At 40.3% G+C, this 22,177-nt stretch overlaps 1 protein-coding gene and 1 pseudogene across 3 annotated transcripts in view; one reads left to right on the forward strand and one right to left on the reverse strand.

Annotated features, from left to right (window-relative positions):
- LOC126180116 (IQ domain-containing protein E-like) overlaps positions 1–22,177 on the reverse strand; it is a 288,384-nt gene that overhangs the window by 28,120 nt on the left and 238,087 nt on the right. Inside the window, exon 8 of one of the 3 annotated variants that reach the window (XM_049924667.1) lies at positions 20,612–20,727. The exons of 1 other annotated variant lie outside the window; for it this stretch is intronic. In XM_049924667.1, coding sequence (XP_049780624.1) covers positions 20,676–20,727 — 52 coding nt within the window. In that variant the 3' untranslated portion in view covers positions 20,612–20,675. Of the gene's footprint in view, positions 1–20,611; positions 20,733–22,177 lie in introns of those variants that run through there. One more of the 3 variants, XM_049924669.1, reaches the window with a different exon arrangement.
- On the forward strand, positions 14,210–14,327 carry LOC126103559 (5S ribosomal RNA; annotated as a pseudogene).

Below are 22,177 nucleotides of genomic sequence, written 5' to 3' on the forward strand. Positions count from 1 at the left end.
CCACATTATGGCATTAAAGGCAAATCTTTGACTTAGTTAGAATCATACTTACAGAACAGGAAGCAAAGGGTTGTCTTAAGGGGGACAGGAACAGCATTAACATCAGACTGGAGACAGGTCAGTATATAAACTCACTGATGTTATTTGTAGCCAACAACAGGGAACTGTTTCAGAAAAATTGTGACATCCACAACCATGACACAAGAAAGGTGACAAATTTTCATCAAGACTCTGCATCTCTCACTAAAGTACATAGGGGAGTTACTGAGTCAGGTATAAAGGTCTTCAATAAGCTCCCAATCAATATAAAAAAGGAATAAATAATGTACAGGCTTTCAGAAGGAAACTAAAATTATTTCTCATCAAACAAACTTTCTATAAAATGAATGAATACTTACAGTTATGATGTACAAGAGTAGGGGAAACTGCCTAAGAAAAGCACTCCCTTAAAGATAAAGTGTGATGCTGTTGCTTGTAGTTTAACTGAAATTGTGGTGATAAAATGTAAATTTATCTGTTTCATTATGAGAAAATGTGAACTCCCATGTATCCCACTCTCTTGAGCATTCACTTAAACATCTTCTTAAGGAATTCAGTTAAAACTTGTATTCATTCAAACCATGAGCATGAAGAAAATTTACTTCCTTATATATGTCAGTAGCATAAAAACATGCACTGTCACTTATTCTACTATTGTAAACAATCACTTAAACTGTTTTTGGAATAATGCAGGCTTTAATACTGCATGCAAGTAATTGTTCTTGTAAAATAAACCAATGTCTGTCCAACGTATTGTATAAATGTTAATGTACTAGTGTAATTGCATGAACTGATTTGTCCTATATTACTTGTACACTGGATGTATAATATGTAATCAACAGGACCAAATAAATAAATAAATAAAACCACTTGTCAGAATGATGTCAAATTGCAACAGAATATTATCGCAGAAAAGGAAAATGTATGGCAGAAAAAAAAAGTGCGAAAATTGTTCAAAAGAATGTTTCAGAACATGTAAATGAAAACACCTGTCATGTGCATGACCTATTGAAGTTGGTATAAATAAACCGGGTACGCGGCTTTTCCTCTTTTCACACCTGCGACGTTCACCATGACTGCCTCAATGCAAGATCGTGCTCTTCTTGTAAAGCTGTATTACAAGAATGATGACTGTGCACACATTGCTCTGCAGAAGTTCCACACACTGAAGGGTTTGAAAAAAGGTGTTGGTCCAATGACTGCCTTTGGTCTGGAGGAAATGATCCGGAAATTAGAAAAGATGGTTTCTTTTGGTGTGCAACCTGGTAGAGGGAGGAAACAAATTGATTCGACATCAATAGAAGCAGTGGCCACAGCAATGCAGGAGGAGATGAGTGGTGGTGTGCAAACATGTAGTGCATGGAGAATTGCACGAACATTGGACATACCCATGAGCACGGTGCATAAAATCCTACAAAACATCCTTCTTTGCTATTCATTCAAAATTAACCATGTGCTTGAGTTGCTTCCTGTTGACCTGCCAGCAAGAGAGACCTTTTCTTTAGAATTTCTTGCTTGCATGGAAGTGGACAATGATTGGCCACGGAAGATTTTGTGGACAGACAAAGCCCCCTTCCATCTGACAGGATATGTCAATAACCAAAATTGTTGAATATGGGCAATGGAAAATCCACACACAAATCAACCAGTACCACTTCATCCAGAAAATAACCATTGTGTGCCACAGGTTTACAGCCCCATTTATCATCGGGCCATATTTTTTTTGAAGAGACAGGTGCTTCCAGTCCTGTTACCTGTACCATCACTGGTAAGCACTATGAGTGTCTTTTGCACAGTCACGTAATTCCAGCTCTGCAACAGGGTGGCTAGGATCATCTTTATGCAAGATAGTACACCTCTTCACATTGCAAATCCAGTTAAGCAGCTGCTGAAGCGCCATATCAGAAATGCTTGAATTATCAGGTGCCATTTTCCTACAGCTTGGCCATACTGATCACCTGACCTTAATCAGTGTGACTTCTGGCTGTGGGGCAATATGAAAGATGTTGTCTTCAGTGCTCTGACTGCAAACTTAGCTGCACTGAAGGCACACACTGCACAACACATTCTGAACATGACATTGAAAACACTGTGATCAGTTGTGGAACATTGTTTCTTGATTTCAACTTGTCGTAAAAAACGGTGGACAGCATAAAACTTCCTGGCAGATTAAAACTGTGTGCCTAACCGAGACTCGAACTCGGGACCTTTGCCTTTCGTGGGCAAGTGCTCTACCATCTGAGCTACCGAAGCACGACTCACACCCGGCCCTCACAGCTTTACTTCTGCCAGTATCTCGTCTCCTACCTTCCAAACTTTACAGAAGCTCTCCTGCGAAACTTGCAGAACTAGCACTCCTGAAAGAAAGGATACTGCGGAGACGTGGCTTAGCCACAGCCTGCGGGATGTTTCCAGAATGAGATTTTCACTCTGCAGCGGAGTGTGCGCTGATATGAAACTTCCTGGCAGATTAAAACTGTGTGCTCGACCGAGACTCGAACTCGGGACCTTTGCCTTTTGCGGGCAAGTGCTCTACCATCTGAGCTACCGAAGTACGACTCACACCCGGTCCTCACAGCTTTACTTCTGCCAGTATCTCGTCTCCTACCTTCCAAACTTTACAGAAGCTCTCCTGCGAAACGTGCAGAACTAGCACTCCTGAAAGAAAGGATACTGCGGAGACGTGGCTTAGCCACAGCCTGTTTCCAGAATGAGATTTTCACTCTGCAGCGGAGTGTGCGCTGATATGAAACTTCCTGGCAGATTAAAACTGTGTGCCCGACCGAGACTCGAACTCGGGACCTTTGCCTTTCGCGGGCAAGTGCTCTACCATCTGAGCTACCGAAGCACGACTCACGCCCGGTCATCACAGCTTTACTTCTGCCAGTATCTCGTCTCCTACCTTTCAAACTTTATAGAAGCTCTCATGCGAAACTTGCAGAACTAGCACTCCTGAAAGAAAGGATACTGTGGAGACATGGCTTAGCCATAGCCTGGGGGATGTTTCCAGACTGAGATTTTCACTCTGCAGCAGACTGTGCGCTGATATGAAACTTCCTGGCAGATTAAAACTGTGTGCCTGACCGAGACTCGAACTCGGGACCTTTGCCTTTTGTGGGCAAGTGCTCTACCATCTGAGCTACCGAAGCACGACTCACACCCGGTCCTCACAGCTTTACTTCTGCCAGTATCTCGTCTCCTACCTTCCAAACTTTACAGAAGCTCTCCTGCGAAACGTGCAGAACTAGCACTCCTGAAAGAAAGGATACTGCGGAGACGTGGCTTAGCCACAGCCTGTTTCCAGAATGAGATTTTCACTCTGCAGCGGAGTGTGCGCTGATATGAAACTTCCTGGCAGATTAAAACTGTGTGCCCGACCGAGACTCGAACTCGGGACCTTTGCCTTTCGCGGGCAAGTGCTCTACCATCTGAGCTACCGAAGCACGACTCACGCCCGGTCATCACAGCTTTACTTCTGCCAGTATCTCGTCTCCTACCTTTCAAACTTTATAGAAGCTCTCATGCGAAACTTGCAGAACTAGCACTCCTGAAAGAAAGGATACTGTGGAGACATGGCTTAGCCATAGCCTGGGGGATGTTTCCAGAATGAGATTTTCACTCTGCAGCAGAGTGTGCGCTGATATGAAACTTCCTGGCAGATTAAATTTGTGTGCCCGACCTAGACTCGAACTCGGGGCCTTTGCCTTTCGCGGGCAAGTGCTCTACCATCTGAGCTACTGAAGCACGACTCACGCCCGGTCCTCACAGCTTTACTTCTGCCAGTATCTCATCTCCTAATTCCAAACTTTACAGAAGCTCTCCTGCGAACCTTGCAGAACTAGCACTCCTGAAAGAAAGGATACTGCGGAGACATGGCTTAGCCACAGCCTAGGGCATGTTTCCAGAATGAGATTTTTACTCTGCAGCAGAGTGTGCGCTGATATGAAACTTCCTGGCACATTAAAACTGTGTGCCTGACCGAGACTCGAACTCGGGACCTTTGCCTTTCGTGGGCAAGTGCTCTACCATCTGAGCTACCGAAGCACGACTCACACCCGGTCCTCACAGCTTTACTTCTGCCAGTATCTCATCTCCTAATTCCAAACTTTACAGAAGCTCTCCTGCGAACCTTGCAGAACTAGCACTCCTGAAAGCAAGGATACTGCGGAGATGGTGGTGGTGGTTAGTGTTTAACGTCCCGTCGACAACGAGGTCATTAGAGACGGAGCGCAAGCTCGGGTTAGGGAAGGATTGGGAAGGAAATCGGCCGTGCCCTTTCAAATGAACCATCCCGGCATTTGCCTGAAACGATTTAGGGAAATCACGGAAAACCTAAATCAGGATGGCCGGAGACGGGATTGAACCGTCGTCCTCCCGAATGCGAGTCCAGTGTGCTAACCACTGCGCCACCTCGCTCGGTACTGCGGAGACATGGCTTAGCCACAGCCTGGGGGATGTTTCCAGAATGAGATTTTCACTCTGCAGCGGAGTGTGCGTTGATATGAAACTTCATGGCAGATTAAAACTGTGTGCCCGACCGAGACTCGTACTCGGGACTTTTGCCTTTCACGGACAAGTGCTCTACCATCTGAGCTACCAAAGCACGACTCACGCCCGGTCCTCACAGCTTTACTTCTGCCAGTCTAAGCCATGTCTCCGCAGTATCCTTTCTTTCAGGAGTGCTAGTTCTGCAAGTTTCACAGGAGAGCTTCTGTAAAGTTTGGAAGGTAGGAGACGAGATACTGGCAGAAGTAAAGCTGTGAGGACCGGGCGTGACTCGTGTTTCGGTAGCTCAGATAGTAGAGCACTTGCCCACGAAAGGCAACATCCCGAGTTTGAGTGTCGGTCGAGCACACAGTTTTAATCTGCCAGGAAGTTTCATATCAGCGCACACTCCGCTGCAGAGTGAAAATCTCATTCTGGAAACATCCCCCAGGCTGTGGCTAAGCCATGTCTCTGCAGTAGCCTTTCTTTCAGGAGTGCTAGTTCTGCAAATTTCGCCGGAGAGCTTCTGTAAAGTTTGGAAGGTAGGAGATGAGGTACTGGCAGAAGTAAAGCTGTGAGGACCTGGCGTGAGTCGTGCTTCAGTAGCTCAGATGGTAGAGCACTTGCCCGCGAAAGGGAAAGGTCCCGAGTTCAAGGCTCGGTTGGGCACACAGTTTTAATCTGCCAGGAAGTTTCATATCAGCGCACACTCCGCTGCGGAGTGAAAATCTCATTCCGGTGGACAGCATATTGAACATATTTTGTGCCAGTCACACAGAAATTAATAATCTGATTTAATTTTGATTCATGCTTTTTATGCTGTTTTTGGCCTCAGGACAATTAAAAACTGATGTAAATGATGATTTTTATGCATTTTTCTGCCTCAGGACAATTGAAAACCAATTTTTCCTATCCAATGTGATATGACCTTGCCATGGTGGATGCCGTCATGTAAGTAACAGTATCATATCTGTACACCCACAAACAGGGAATAGAACAGTTTGTTTAACATCAATCGTACACCTTAGGTATTGTATGATTCATTTGTCATTGTAGTCAACCACCATTAAATTATGATGCTCACAGCACCATCTATTCCTACATTTTGTAACTATTTTTTTTTTTTTTTTTCTGCCGTACATTTTCCCCCTTCTCCGATAATATTCAATTGCAATTTGATGTCATTCTGACCAGTGGTGCTATGTCTACAGTGATTTAAAAGTTGAACTTTAATTATAATCACCCTGTATATCTCTGTTCCTCAGGCCAATAGGACCAACAGAACTCCTAAATACCATTAATTCACCAAAGAGTAATTATTCAACTGGCACTGATGATTCCAGAGTGAGATTTTCACTCTGCAGTGGAGTGTGCACTGATTGAAACTTCCTGGCAGATTAAAAGTGTGTGCCGGACAGAGACTCAAACTCAGGACCTTTGCCTTTTGTGGGCAAGTGCTCTACCATCTGAGCTACCCAAGCAAGACTCACATCTCATCCTCACAGATTTACATCTGCCAGTAGAGCACTTTCCTGTGAAAGGCAAAGGTCCTGAGTTTGAGTCTCGGTCCAGCACACAGTTTTAATCTGCCTTGGTACTGATGGCAAGACACATTCTCTCTCCTTTCGAACAAGGACCCGACCCATACAATTATAGTTGGTGCTGACTTTAATTTACTCTCGATATGGTGGCGAAAATACATGTTTAATTCTGGAGGTGCACATAAAATGTCATCCAAAATTGTGCTGAACTCATTCTCTGAAAATTATTTTGAACATTTACTTCATGAGCCCATGCAAACAGTAAATGGTTGTGAAAACACATTTGACCTCTTAGCAACAAATAATCTTGAGTTAATAACAAGCATTAAAATGGATACAGTGATTAGTGAACACAGGGTGGTTGTTGCAAGACTGAATATTGTAACTCCCAAATTCTCCAAAAACAAACGAAAATTGTACGTATTCAAAAAAGCAGATAAAAATTCACTTGACACTTTGCTGTGAGACAATCACCACTCCTTTCAAATTAACAAAGTTAGTGTAGACCAGATGTGGCTTGAATTCAAAGAAATACTATCAGCAGCAATTGAGTGATTTATACCAAATAAATTAATGAACAACAGAGCTGATCCTCCACAAAATGGGTTAGAACACCATTGCAGAAACAATGAAAAAAAAAACATGCCAAATTTAAACAGATGCAAAATCTCCAAGATTTGTGATCTTTTACAGAAGCTCAAAATTTCACACAGACTTCAATATGAGGTGCTTATAATAGTTTCCACAAAGAAGCTTTGTCTCGAAACCTGGCAGAAAATCCAAAGAGATTCTGGTCGTATGTAAAACATGCTAGAGACAAGACACAATGAATGCTTTCTCTGTGCGATAGCAATGGAGATACTATTGAAGACAGCACTACTAAACCAGAGTTACTAAACACAGCCTTCCAAAATGCCTTTGCAAAAGAAGATGAAGTAAATATTCCAGAATGCGAATAAAGGACAGCCGCCAACATGAATAATGTAGAAGTAAATATCCTCGGAATAGTGAAGCAACTTAAATCACTTAATGAAAGCACATCTTCTGGTCCAGATTGTTTAACAATTAGGTTCCTTTCAGAGTATGCTGATGCATTAGCTCCATACTTAACAATCATACACAACCATTCGCTCGACGAAAGATCCATACCCAAAGGCTGGAAAGTTGCACAGTTCACACCAATATTCAAGAAAGGTAGTAGGAGTAATCCACTAAATTACAGACCCCCATCACTAACATTGATATGCAGCAGGATATTGGAATATATATTATGTTCGAAAATTATGAATTACCTCGAAGAAAACAGTCTATTGACACACAGTCAACACGGATTTAGAAGACATTGATCTTGTGAAAAACAACTAGCTCTTTACTCACATGAAGTGTTGAGTGCTATCGACAAGGGATTTCAAGTTGATTCTGTTTTTCTGAGTTTCCCGAAGGCTTTTGAAAATGTACCACAAAAGCGACTTGTAGTGAAATTGCGTGCCTATGGAATATCATCTCAGTTAGGGGACTGGATTCTTGATTTCCTGTCAGACAGGTCACAGTTCGTAGTAATTGACAGAAAGTCATCAAGTAAAAGAGAAGCAATTGCTGGCGCTCCCCAAGGTAGTGTTATAGGCCCTTTACTGTTCCTTATCTATATAAATGATTTGGGAGACAATCCGAGCAGCTGTCTTAGGTTGTTTGGAGATGACGTGTCCTGTCCAATATCCTGTGTATGATATACCTACGTACTGAATAAGAGATTTACATGGATAAATAAATAAATCACATTAAATCCAGTAATACTGAAGAAACAGGATTAGGAAATGAGAGAATAAAAGTAGTAGACTAGTTTTGTTACTTGGTCAGCAAACTAAATGATGATGGTTGAAGTAGAGGGCATAAATGCAGACTGGAAATAGCAATAAAAATATTTGTAAGGAAGAAAAAGTTGTTAACACTGTTTAGAGATTTTAAATGTTAGGAAGTCTTTTCTGAAGGTATTTGCCCAGAGTGTAGCCTTGTAATAAAGTGATATGTGGATGACAAACAGTTCAAAAGAAATGATTCTTCAGTTTCTCCTGGAGTATTTGTTAATTGAAGAGTTCACGGGTGTACTGCTGGTTCATAGTGTCCAACGAACACAATATTTTGGAGAACAGACATGTCGCCATCATCAGGTACGCTGACAAACTGAGCTCCGGAGGGCAGGTGGCCACCTTACACAGCCCCCACAGGCTGTTCCCTCCACGGTCTGCATCCGTGGGCACCCGTCGACAGTTGCGGAGGTCATCGTTGGTGTTGTTGCTACATCCGCCCAACTCACCTGATCATTTTCGTTGCTGAGTGTCTTCTTAATGGTACTCAGTGCTGGGTCTCATGTCTTGCCAAGATTATAACTGCAGTCTCAGTTGATGAGTTCATCAATGATGCGAATTTTGATGGCCTCGATGGACAACACTGTCCCAGTATTAATTAGTCTGGGCCAAAATCTCGGTATGCCCATAATCCGTCTTGCGTTTTTTGGACAAACAGTATTCTGTGACCACCAACTTGCTAGGATACTTCAGTCAAGTGTGCCTTTGATGTTCTCGGCAACAATCTTTCATGGTGTGAACTGTCTGTCCAACATAAGTCTTACTGCATTGACAGGGAATCTGGTATATGCCTGCCTTCAGCAAGCTGAGATCACCTTTCACACTTCCCAATAATGCTCATGTGTTATTAATATGCGCTCAATTTTCCCTGATAGTGTGCCAGTGCCTGTTGGACACTGTGAACCGGCAGTACACCTGTGGACTCTTTGATCAACAAATATGCACGGAGAACCTGAAGAATCTCTTCATACACCTTTACGAGGAGGAGATGTATCGCAGCATGAAGAAATTGGACAATTTGAATCATCGAAGATGCTGTTTACTGAGTACTCTTGCAATTCTGAAGAGATATCATGCTGAGCAAATTGTGCTGAACTTTGCTAAGGTCAGGCATCACATCAATTCTGCAGCAGCCAAGAGAATTAAGAAGCTGGCCAGCCTTGCCTTGGTATGTGAGAGGGTGCAATTTACCCACCACAGCCTTGAGTACAACTCCCAGGAACTATTTAAACTACATCTACAACTGGCCAATCATTTTAATTCCTGGACCTGGGACTGGATTGATGGTGTTACCTGGGTGACAGCTGATGCTTCACACAGGAAGGCCACAGGACATCAGATATCAAAATTCTCACATCTCTCTGACAAGCCATCACTGGAGGCCCTATGCAAAATGGTCATCAATCTCACTGACATGGAGCTGACTCGCGATGTGGTTTCCGTTCTGGAGAAGGACCTTAACTTTGTTCCCTCCCCCATGTTCACGCAGTTTGCGAACATCATCAGCACAGTTGAACAGGTTGCAGTGTGACCACCACCTGAAGCAGCTGAAGAAGTACACCAGAAAACCTGCCATGCTCTGACTAGAACTAAACCTACGAAGTCGAACATTATCAGCAGAGAGAGGACGGCCATTTGGGAACTGAGACAGTGCCCTGAGATTCTTGTCTTACAAGCTGACAAAGGCAATGCTACTGTTGTTCTTTCCCATAAGGACTACATTGAGAAGATGCAGCACCTGCTAGATGAAGACACCTACAGGAAGATCAATGCTGACCCCACAAAGAAGGTGGAGAACAAGACAAGGGCTTTTCTCAAGGATGCGGATTTACCAGAGGGGGTCACCAAGAAAATGTCACCTCAAGGACCTATACCACCAAGACTTTATGGACTCCCTAAAGTCCACAAAGAGGGGGTGCTGTTACACCTGATTGTCAGCAATATTAGGGCACCTACATACTGGCAAAGTACCTGGTGGAAATACTAAGCCCTTATGTAGGTAAATGCCCTCATCACATCCGCAATTCTGTGGATTTTGTAAAATGTCTCAACAATTTCAGGGTGCAAGACTCAGATGTCCTGGTGAGCCTTGACGTTGTTTCGTTATTCACCAGGGTGCCTCTATGAGAGTCAGTCGAGCTTATTGGGCAGAAATTTGATGAGAAGACTACAGACCTTTTCAAGCATGTCCTGACCTCACAAATGGAAAGAGTCACAATGGACAGCCCACTCTCACCTGTGGTCACGAATTTGTACATGGAGTACTTAAAGGAGGAAGCCTTGGCATCATCCAAATGGAAACCTACTTGTTTTTTCTGTTATGTGGATGACATGTTTGTCATCTGGCCCCATGGTAGGGAAAAGCTGAACTCCATACATCCCAACTTCCAATTCACAATGGTTACTGAAGCAGAAGGAAGATTATCTTTCTCGGACATCATGGTGAAGAGAAGAGCCCATGGCACATTGGGTCACAGTGTGTACAGGAAGAAAATGCACACTGATCTGTATTTGTATGCAGACAGCTGTCACCTTCCTTCTCAGAGGAATGGGGCTCTAAAAACTCTGGTACACAGGGCACGCAGCATCTCAGACACAGAGAGTCTGCCCCAGGAGCTGGAATGCCTCAGAACCGTATTCCGAAAGAACAGGTATACAGAATGGCAGATTAGATGCGCTCTCCGTCCCACCTCTACAGTGCAACCTTTGAAGATGGAAGAAGTAACAGAGGCAGAAGAAGCCACTGCATTTATTCCATACACTGGCGCACTATCGGGGAAAATCAGACGCATATTAAAGAAACACCAAGTCAAAACTGTCTTCTTCCACAATAAAACAAGAGCGTTATTGGTAAGTGTGAAAGATGATCTCAGCTTGTGGAAGACTGGCATATACCAGATTCCTGGTATATTGGACAGACAGTGCACACCATTATGATTGTTGCTGAGAACATCAAAGCTACACATGACTGAAGTATCCTTAAACAAGTCAGCTGTCACAGAGCACTGTTTGTCTGAAAAATGAGATGGATTATGGGTGTACCAACATCTTGATCCAGACTTCTAAATACTGGGACAGCATTGTCAGAAAGTCCATCGAAATTCGCACCAGGGATGAACTTATCAACCGAGAATGCAGTTATAATCTTAGCAAGGCACAGGAACTAGCACTTAGTATAATTAAGAAGACACTCAGTAATGAAAATGATCTGGTGAGCTGGTAGGACTTAGCAACTACACCGATGCTACCACAGATGCTGACCCGTGAGTCTCAGCGACTGCTGACCAGCACCCGTGGGTGCAGAGGAAATGGCCTGTGGGGGGGACGGTATACATGCCGACCACCTGCTCTCAGGAGCTCAGTTCATCAAAGCACCTTATGACGGTGACATGTCTGATCACCGAAATATTGTGCTTGTTGGACACTATGAACCAGCGGAACACCCGTGGACTTTTTGATCAGTTCAAAAGAAGAACAGATTGGAAGTTTTTGAAATATTGTGCTACAGAAGAATGCTGAAGGTAAGATGGGTAGATTGGATGTCCAATGGTTCTCATTGGCATAATAACCAAAAATATGAGGATCATTAACTTCCAATGGATTACAAGATTATTCATGAAATTATAATTATGCCTAACAACAATAGATACCACTGAGAAAAAGGAAATTTCTAAAAATATGTCTGAAATAAAATCTAGCCACTTGCTTGGTTCCTACAAGTGGCAGTGATGTAAAATTGTTCCCAGCTGGTACTTGAAACTGTTTTGGACAGGGCTTAATGTATCATAATTTTTGCTTATTCCCTCATTTCATATTTTTCACATGTGCTAATGGTGCCATAGAAATTTACACATTGGATTCATAATAAAGACAGCTAGAGTTTATATCCTTGCTTAGTCATGATGATTAAGGTTTCCTAAGACTACCATAGACCTTTCAGTTGAATAGTACTTAAAACAAGTTCATCCCTAATTATTATCCAACTGATCTAGTGTCTCCCTTATGATGACATATATTTTTGACAGAACTTTAACTTCAACCCTCCTCGTGTTCTAATTATGCAGTGCAAAACTACTGTTTGAGTCATGAGTTGCCTGAGTGCAACTTTAATTTATATTTCATTTATTTACTTTTGTTTTTAGTGGGAGAAGAAGGAGATAAGTGAAAAATTCTACAACATATAACTGGCCTAATGATCACTGAAAGCTGCAGAATATGTCAATGATGGCATTTCTGAAACAATTTGTAAGGAACATAATATTCCTCTCAGTGCATCTACTGTTTACCTTTGCTTCGTTTTCCTTCACTTCTTCCACACCTTTTATTTGGCTCACTTTTTATGTTTTATACAATGGGAACAGAATTCATGGCATATACAAAGACTATTACGACTTACTTTTATTACCCACTCTAAGAACTTAAGTGTGACTTTTGCAATATGGCTAACTTTTCTGTCCATGTTCCAGGAACAGAAATCAGCAGATCAGTATTAAAAATGGGATCTGAGAAGTAACTCTGTATTAGGCAATGGTATGAAGGGAATTCTTCTGTGTGAACCAAATTTCATGCATTTATATTCATCACTGCTTGCTAAAATTTTTGAGTCCATACAGTCTACGTCAGCACAGAAAAGTAACGATTGGAAGATTTCAACAGAGGGAAAAGCAGTGTGGAAGGTAAACCACAATTAATTGTTAATAAAGGAAATAAGTCCTTGTAATGAGTTCACAATCACACTGAAATTTTGTGAGTAATACTGTCTAGATTTCTTTGTGGCTTTTTATTAATTTATTATGTTATTTCAGACATTTTTTTGGCTACTGCCTTCATCTGATCCAAACATAGAATTCTGGTTTAGCAATTCTAAGTTCAGTGCCAGTGTGCAATACAACCTGTGATGAAGACAGACGTGAAGGTGATTCCCCTGTTTTGGTATAAATTTTATTGCACTTTGACACTGAATTTTTTGTCAGAAGTTATAAGTTTGGATTTGATGAAGTCAGTAGCCCAAATATGTCAGAAAACATTAATAAAGAATGTAAATCATTAAGGATCAAGACAGCATTGCTAGCAAAGGTCACATTCAGGCCAGATCTGCCCTCTGTTACCCCAATAAATAATATATAGATCAGCTCATTCATGGTTGATATAACAGTTATTAATATATGGGTTTAGATAGTACCACAATTGGATTATATATATACTATGCTCCAGCTGGAGCAACTCATTGTCATTTCTGAACAGAAAATACACTGTATGAAAATCGGCGGCCATTTATTGTACTGACCGGGTTTGAAGATGATGATGATGATGATGATGATGATAACTTGTGACACAAAAAGTTCAAGACACTGTCCTTAAAACAGAACAGAACTATTTTAAATAATACAATATAATGTATTTACCTTTGAAAAAGTTTACATGCAATTGGTGCTTTCATACAAAATTTATACACATGAATATAATAGAGGGAAACATTCCACGTGGGAAAAATATATCTAAAAAGAAAGATGATGAGACTTACCAAACAAAAGCGCTGGCAGGTCGATAGACACACAAACAAACACAAACATACACACAAAATTCAAGCTTTCGCAACCAACGGTTGCCTCATCACGAAAGAGGGAAGGAGAGGGAAAGACGAAAGGATTTGGGTTTTAAGGGAGAGGGTAAGGAGTCATTCCAATCCCAGGAGCAGAAAGACTTACCTTAGGGAGAAAAAAGGACAGGTATACACTCGCACACACACACATATCCATCCGCATATACACAGACACAAGCAGACATCTGTGTCTATCGACCTGGCAGCACTTTTGTTTTGGTTTCTTTTTAGATATAAAATTTATACACACTTATAATTACAACATTACAGTGATTTTACATGGATCCTTACCTAATTATATTACAAGGAGGCTTTTACTTACACCAACCAATCACTTTTTGCTAACCTAATACAGTATGCCACAATGAATCAGAAAACCACATTAATGTCTTTCTAACTAAATAATATGTAAAAAATTACAATAATCATAATTTTTCCTCTGTAATGCCTTATACAATATGGTACAGTGAATCAACATAGCACAATGTTAGCGTCATAATATATTAGAACTTATAATTTTGTATACTCTCATCTCAAACTTCGAACTCATCTATTGAGCCTTTTTTCACATTCCTTCACAATATACAAGGCTTTACTTTTTACATACTTCATTATTATGCTTTTAAATTTATTCAGAGGCAAAGAGTGGGCATTTTTAGGTAGTTTGTTAAAATATAGGCAATGGCCTTGCCACAGTGGATACACCGGTTCCCATAAGATCACTGAAATTAAGCACTGTCGGACATGGGCGGCACTTGGATGGGTGACCATCCGAGCCACCATGCGCTGTTGCCATTTTTCGGGGTGCACTCAGTCTCTTCATGCCAATTGAGGACCTACTCAATGGAATAGTAGCGGCTCCGGACATAGGACACCATCATAATGACCGGGAGAGCAGTGTGCTGACCACACGCCCCTCCTATCCGCATCCTCAGCTGAGGATGGCACGGCAGTCGGATGGTCCCAATGGGCCACTTGTGGCCTGAAGATGGAGAGCTCTAAGATATTTATAGGTGCTGTGGACCTCTGCTAATCTGGCATGTGACTTGTCAATTGCATGTCTATGTCTAATGTTTTGGTGATATACTGACGTCCTAAGGTCAAAATTATTCATGTTTTACATAGTATATACTAGTAAACTATAAATATATAAACTAGCTGTTGTTGTTGTTGTGGTCTTCAGTCCTGAGACTGGTTTGAAGCAGCTCTCCATGCTACTCTATCCTTTGCAAGCTTCTTCATCTCCCAGTACCTACTGCAGCCTACATCCTTCTCAATCTGCTTAGTGTATTCATTTCTTGGTCTACCTCTATGATTTTTACCCTCCACGCTGCCCTCCAATACTAAATTGGTGATACCTCGATGTCTCCGAACATGTCCTACCAAACGATCCCTTCTTCTAGTCAAGTTGTGTCACAAGCTCCTCTTCTCCCCAATATTATTCAATACCTCCTCATTAGTTATATGATCTACCCATCTAATCTTCAGCATTCTTCTGTAGCACCACATTTTGAAAGCTTCCATTCTCTTCTTGTCTAAGCTATTTATTGTCCACGTTTCACTTCCATACATGGCTACACTCCATACAAATACTTTTAGAAACGACTTCCTGACATTTAAATCTATACTCAATGTTAACAAATTTTTCTTCTTCAGAAACGCTTTCCTTGCCATTGCCAGTCTACATTTTATATCCTCTCTACTTCGACCATCACCAGTTATTTCGCTCCCCAAATAGCAAAACTCCTTTACTACTTCAAGTGTCTCATTTCCTAATCTAATTCCCTCAGCATCACCTGACTTAATTCGACTACATTCCATTATCCTCGTTATGCTTTTGTTGATGTTCATCTTATACTCTCCTTTCAAGACACTGTCCATTCCGTTCAACTGCTCTTCCAAGTCCTTTGCTGTCTCTGACAGAATTACAATGTCATCGGTGAACCTCAGAGTTTTTATTTCTTCTCCATGGATTTTAATACCTACTCCGAACTTTTCTTTTGTTTCCTTTATTGCTTGCTCAATATACAGATTGAATAACATCGGGGATAGGCTACAAACCCTGTCTCACTCCCTTCCCAACCACTGCTTCCCTTTCATACCCCTCGAATCTTATAACTGTCATCTGCTTTCTGTACAAATTGTAAATAGCCTTTCGCTCTCTAGATTTTACCCCTGCCACCTTCAGAATTTGAAAGAGGGTATTCCAATCAACATTGTCTAAAGCTTTCTCTAAGTCTACACATGCTAGAAATGTAGGTTTGCCTTTCCTTAATCTTTCTTCTAAGATAAGTCGTAGGGTCAATATTGCCTCACGTGTTCCAACATTTCTACCGAATCCAAACTGATTTTCCCCGAGGTCAGCTTCTATCAGTTTTCCATTCGTCTTTAATGAAATCACGTTAGTATTTTTGCAGCTGCGACTTATTAAACTGATAGTTCGGTAATTTTCACATCTGTCAGCACCTGCTTTCTTTGGGATTGGAATTATTATATTCTTCTTGAAGTCTGAGGGTATTTCACCTGTCTCATACATCTTGCTCACCAGATGGTAGAGTTTTGTCAGGACTGGCTCTCCCAAGGCTGTCAGTAGTTCTAATGAAATGTTGTCTACTCCGGGGGCCTTGTTTCAACTCAGGTCTTTCAGTGCTCTGTCAAACTCTTCATGCAGTATCATATCTCCCATTTCACCTTCATCTACATCCTATTCTATTTACATAATATTGTCCTCAAGTATATCGCCCTTGTATAGACCCTCTATATACTCCTTCCACCTTTCTGCTTTCTCTTCTTTGCTTAGAACTGGGTTTCCATCAAAGTTCTTGATATTCATGCAAGTGGTTCTCCTATTTCCAAAGGTCTCTTTAATTTTCCTGCAGGCAGTATCTATCTTACCCCTAGTGAGATAAGCCTCTACATCCTTACATTTGTCCTCTAGCCATCCCTGCTTAGCCATTTTGCACTTCCTGTCGATATCATTTTTGAGACGTTTGTATTCCTTTTTGCCTGTTTCATTTACTGCATTTTTATATTTTCTCCTTTCATCAACTAAATTCAATATTTCTTCTGTTACCCAAGGGTTTCTACTAGCCCTTGTCTTTTTACCTACTTGATCCTCTGCTGCCTTCACTATTTCGTCTCTCAAAGCTACCCATTCTTCTTCTACTGTATTTCTTTCCCCCATTCCTGTCAATTGTTCCCTTATGGTCTCCCTGAAAGTCTGTACAACCTCTGGTTCTTTCAGTTTATCCAGGTCCCATCTCCTTAAATTCCCACCTTTTTGCAGTTTCTTCAGTTTTAATCTACAGTTCATAACCAATAGATTGTGGTCAGAATCCACATCTGCCCCTGGAAATGTCTTACAATTTAAAACCTGGTTCCTAAATCTCTGTCTTACTATTATATAATCTATCTGATACCTTTTAGTATCTCCAGGGTTCTTCCATATATACAACCTTCTTTCATGATTCTTAAACCAAGTGTTAGCTATGATTAAGTTATGCTCTGTGCAAAATTCTACCAGATGGCTTCCTCTTTCATTTCTCTCCCCCAATCCATATTCACCCACTACGTTTCCTTTTCTCCCTTTTCCTTCTCTTAAATTCCAGTCACCCATGACTATTAAATTTTCGTCTCCCTTCACTACCTGAATAATTTATTTTATCTCATCATACATTTCATCAATTTCTTCGTCATCTGCAGAGCTAGTTGGCATATAAACTTGTACTACTGTGGTAGGTGTGGGCTAAGTGTCTATCTTGGCCACAATAATGCGTTCACTATGCTGTTTGTAGTAGCTTACCTGTACTCCTATTTTTTTTATTCATTATTAAACCTACTCCTGCATTACCCCTATTTGATTTTGTATTTATAACCCTGTATTCACCTGACCAAACGTCTTGTTCCTCCTGCCACCGAACTTCACTAATTCCCACTATATCTAACTTCAACCTATCCATTTCCCTTTTTAAATTTCCTAACCTACCTGCCCGATTAAGGGATCTGACATTCCGTAGAATGCCAGTTTTCTTTCTCCTGATAACAATGTCCTCTTGAGTAGTCACCGCCCTGAGATCCGAATGGGTAGGACTATTTTACCTCCGGAATATTTTACCCAAGAGGACGCCATCATCATTTAATCATACAGTAAAGCTGCATGCCCTCGGGAAAAATTATGGCTATAGTTTCCCTTGCTTTCAGTGGTTTGCAGTACCAGACCAGCAAGGCCATTTTGGTTAGTGTTACAAGGCCAGATCAGCCAATCATAGACTGTTGCCCCTGCAACTACTGAAAAGGCTGCTGCCCCTCTTCAGGAACCACACATTTGTCTGGCCTCTCAACAGATACCCCTCCATTGTGGTTGCACCTATGGTACGGCTATCTGTATCATTGAGGTACACAAGCCTCCCCACCAACAGCAAGGTCCATGGTTCATGGGGGGGATAAACTAGCTATTGTCATAATATTCATTTCTTTGAAGTACTGTCTACATGATTCTCATGATGTGAGACCTGCAAATCCTATGATGGACTTTTTTGTCATTTAAATACAGTTTTAGATACAGGTGAGTTTCCTCAGAGCAAAATACCACATGTCAGATGGGAAATGAAAAAAGCAAAGTATGCATACAGCAGCAGAGTTTCACCTACACAGCCTCTCAGCTTATGCAGCAGATAAATCACACGGGCAAATCTGGAGCATAATTTATTCTTATGTGTATCCCAGCTTAGACTTTATAATGTAAATGAATAGATAAAAAGTCTACTCATGAAATGGTGGCAGGAGAACAAACACACAAAAAGGTTTAACTTTTACAAGCATTTGGAACCAGTGGCTCCTTCTTCTGGTCAGAAGAGTTGAAGGGGAAGGAAGAGGGGTGATGGAAAAGGACTGAAGAGGTTTAGGGAAAGGGGCACAGTTCAGAAAAGTCACCCAGAACCCCGGGTTGAGGGAGACTTACAGAACCGAAGGAAAGACTGATTGTAGGAGATGGCAATGGATGAGATTTTAAACCTGAGAGCTTAAAGGTGTGACAGGATAATATGCAAGACAGAGATTACTACTAAAACATCATTCACGAGTTAATAAGGGTGAAAAGCTAAGTGCATTGTATGTAACTGGGGTGAGAGGGGGGATGGCGAAAAATAGATAGATCAGGAGGGGCGGGGTTGCACAACACAGCTCAGACTTCAACTGATATGGAATCAAAGAAGTTTCACTGAGTTACTTTTCTTCTTGGGCATTCACATTAAATACAATGTTTCCTGTTTCACTACTATTTGTATATAATGCATTAGACTGAAACCAGGAAGTAACCCTATCTACTGCTATTGCTACATTCAGTTGTAACTCATTCATGTTGGTATTCTGAGAAATTAATGCGGTGACATTTGCATATAGTACAGTGTCACAGAACAATACAGATGGCAGATCATTTATATACACAAAATGAACACAAAGGATGCAAGCACGGATCCCTGTGGTACTCATTTTCTAACAGGTAAAGGACCTGCTTTTCGATTATTCATGCACCCTAATAGTTTTCTATTGCTTAGGTTTGACTGCAGTAGGAGGACAGTTTTCTCCCCTATTCCATAGAACTGTAGCCTTCTTATTAGGATATTGTGGTACACTATATCAAAGGCTTTCCTTAAATCCAATAACATGGCATGGATTATTGACTTATTCTCAAAGCAGTCATATATATTTTTTATGATCCCGTCAACTACCTTCACACTAGGGAGGGTAGATCTAAAGCCATACTTGTGTATGACAGATTAGATTATTATAATAAAATACTTGTTCATCTGCTGGTACATACAGTTCTCTGTTATTTTAGAAATTAATGGGACTAGTGGAATGGATTGGTAATTTTGAGGTGGTGATATGCTACCTTTCTTAAAGACTGACTCAATCAAGGATATTTTAGGCATTCTGGATACACTGCCTCTGATAATATTTTGTGTCTTATTTTGTTAAGGACATTATTATCTCTTTTATTATCGGCTTAATTCGAAAATTAGAAAACCCACAGTAATGTTCTATTCAGCAATTATTGAGTTCAGCTATTGAGTCATTAATATGTCAGTAAGTTACATGACTCCATTCAAAACATTCAATTGCTTTATTGGATAATGGTGGCAGTAGTGCTTCTGCCTAGCTCACATCACACTTTATGTTGATCAGAGGGTATTAGAATAATGTAATATTTCTTTTGGCAATTTATTTACATTTTGATGACTTCCCATGTTGCTTTACATTTATTTAAAGACTTAAGAATGTGTCCCTCATTGGCCTTGCATTTTGCTGTCTTGATTGCAGATCTGTAGTGCCTTTTATGATCTTTTATTTATTTGAATCTGCTTCACTGTCTTGTGAACCAGCATAGTAAAGTAGCATAAATATATTTAAGCTATCTAGTTGTGGTGTGTACCAGTATTTTCAACTTTCTGGTCTGCAAAGAGGGTTATGTGTGTAATGTTTCTTATAATATCCAGGGCATATTTCTTCAAAGAGTTCAGTTACTACTTCTAAAAATCTTTTGGTTGACTCATTAGCATCCATATCACATGTAAGTAGTTTATTCAGTCTGTGAATGTTGATCTAGATTTTAGTTTAACTTCTGTTCATTTATGGGCCTAATGATTCTTTCCTGACTAGTACCTGTTTCACAATCCAGAGGAATTTAAAGCCACAGTCCTGCATACTCAGAAATATGTGATTTGATTGTATTAAACTGACACCTGCTCAAGCAAAACTTACTGATAATGTTATCCATGAATGCATTCAATCTGGTGGGCTTGTCATTTATACAGTAAAAATGTAGTGACCTTAATGTGTTGAGTAAATTACTTATGCTTATATTTCTACATCTAATGCAGTGGTTCTCAAACTTTTTGAGCTTTGGGTGCATTTTAAAATCCACAAATAATTGTGGGTGCACTATATACACATTTCTGAGGAATATTTTACAACAGTCAATACAGGAAATAAATAGCTTGATAATATAACAATTAAGTCATTTTATTTTGAATATCATGTCCAGATCCCATGTCCAGATCACAGAAAATACAACTTATATTAATAAGAAACATACATTACCACAATATGAACAAATAATTTTTGTATAAAAATGTGAGAGATTCATGAAGCACGATTATGATTCAAATGTGACAGCTGAGCGCCGTGTTGCCTCCTACCCTGCCAAGACGAAAGGCAAGAGAAACTATTAAGTGAAACATATTGAAATGAAATAATGCAATAAAACTAACAATTAATTCAAATTATAGAGAAAAGAAGTAATATAATACAAATGAAACATACTTTACGTCTACTCTTTCTAGTGTTTATCAGAAACTTGGGCCTGATGTGTCCTCGCGATTTCTTCAATGTTTGGAGCTATATCTGAAAACCAAACTCTCACTTCCTTGTCAATACACTTAAGAGTTCCTCTCTTTTTACATTTGATTGTGGTGAGGTCAGAAAATCATAATTCTCATAAATAAGTGGTCAAAAATTGAAGTAAAATGTTCACAGCCTTTTTAGATATTGACACATATTCATCTTTCATAGAATTCCAAAAGGCTTCAAGAGACAATTCCTTATGCTTAATCATCAGTCAATGATTAGCAGATATAGCTGCCAATCCTTCTCCTTCTGTTAATGTTACGCCAAAATCGCCTGCACTTTCCTTGAATGGGTTTGGAATCCAATTGTACTGTTCATGTTGAGGGATGGAAAATATGAACTCAGTTTCTCTTCGAAACTTATTAAATGATCTACTACTGTTGGAAGTATTTCATATATGCATGTGCTGCTTACCAATGGGAACACTTCCAAGTTACCTTGAACAGCTTTTCTTTTCCATGTTCGTAGTTTTCTGTGAAACACTTCAATTTTGTCAGTGGATGTGAGGATATTTTCTACTTTCCCTTGCATGCTAGTATTCGAAATACTGAACTGCTGAAATATGTTGGCCAAATATTGCAATCTGGAAATCCAAAATTCACTCAAAAGGAGGTAGCAAAAATGTAAATATTTCATTTCTTTGAAAAATGCGATAAGTTATTGTCATAGCTCATGCACATGGGTAAGTACTTTCCCCCTTGACAACCACCTGACTTATGTGTGTAAAAGTAACCGTCTGTGTTCTGACTCCAAGTCAACACAGAGTTTTTCGAATAAACTGGTTTTGACAGGGGAGTAGGAAAGGCATCACAGGACATTTTAATCTCCACTGTCTACACTTTTACAAATAAATTCATAAAACTTTGTCAGTATGATCAGGAAGGATTCAGGATTCACACACATAGCAGTGGAAGTTCAAAAACATAACAAAGTAATTTTTTCACTTACTACTGACTGCATTTGTTGTTGCAGATACATTTTCTTCGTAAGTAAGAGAGATTCTTTGATGAATTTTGCACAGCATACAAACCATACTTACAGGTGTATGAAACTCTAGAATTTTCCAAATCTATTAAAAACTGTGGTAAAAATTGAGATAATTAACTAGAAAATTGGAGTTTTTTCTAAACAGGAAGTTTAAAGTGTAACAGCTCATTCATTTTTTCATAAATTAAATAAATTCTAGAGTTTGATACACCTGTAAGTATGGTTTGTATGCTGTGAAAGACCAATTGACA

This window comes from Schistocerca cancellata, chromosome 1 (genome assembly GCF_023864275.1).
Source record: "Schistocerca cancellata isolate TAMUIC-IGC-003103 chromosome 1, iqSchCanc2.1, whole genome shotgun sequence".
In the NCBI taxonomy this organism is placed as follows: Eukaryota; Metazoa; Arthropoda; class Insecta; order Orthoptera; family Acrididae; genus Schistocerca; species Schistocerca cancellata.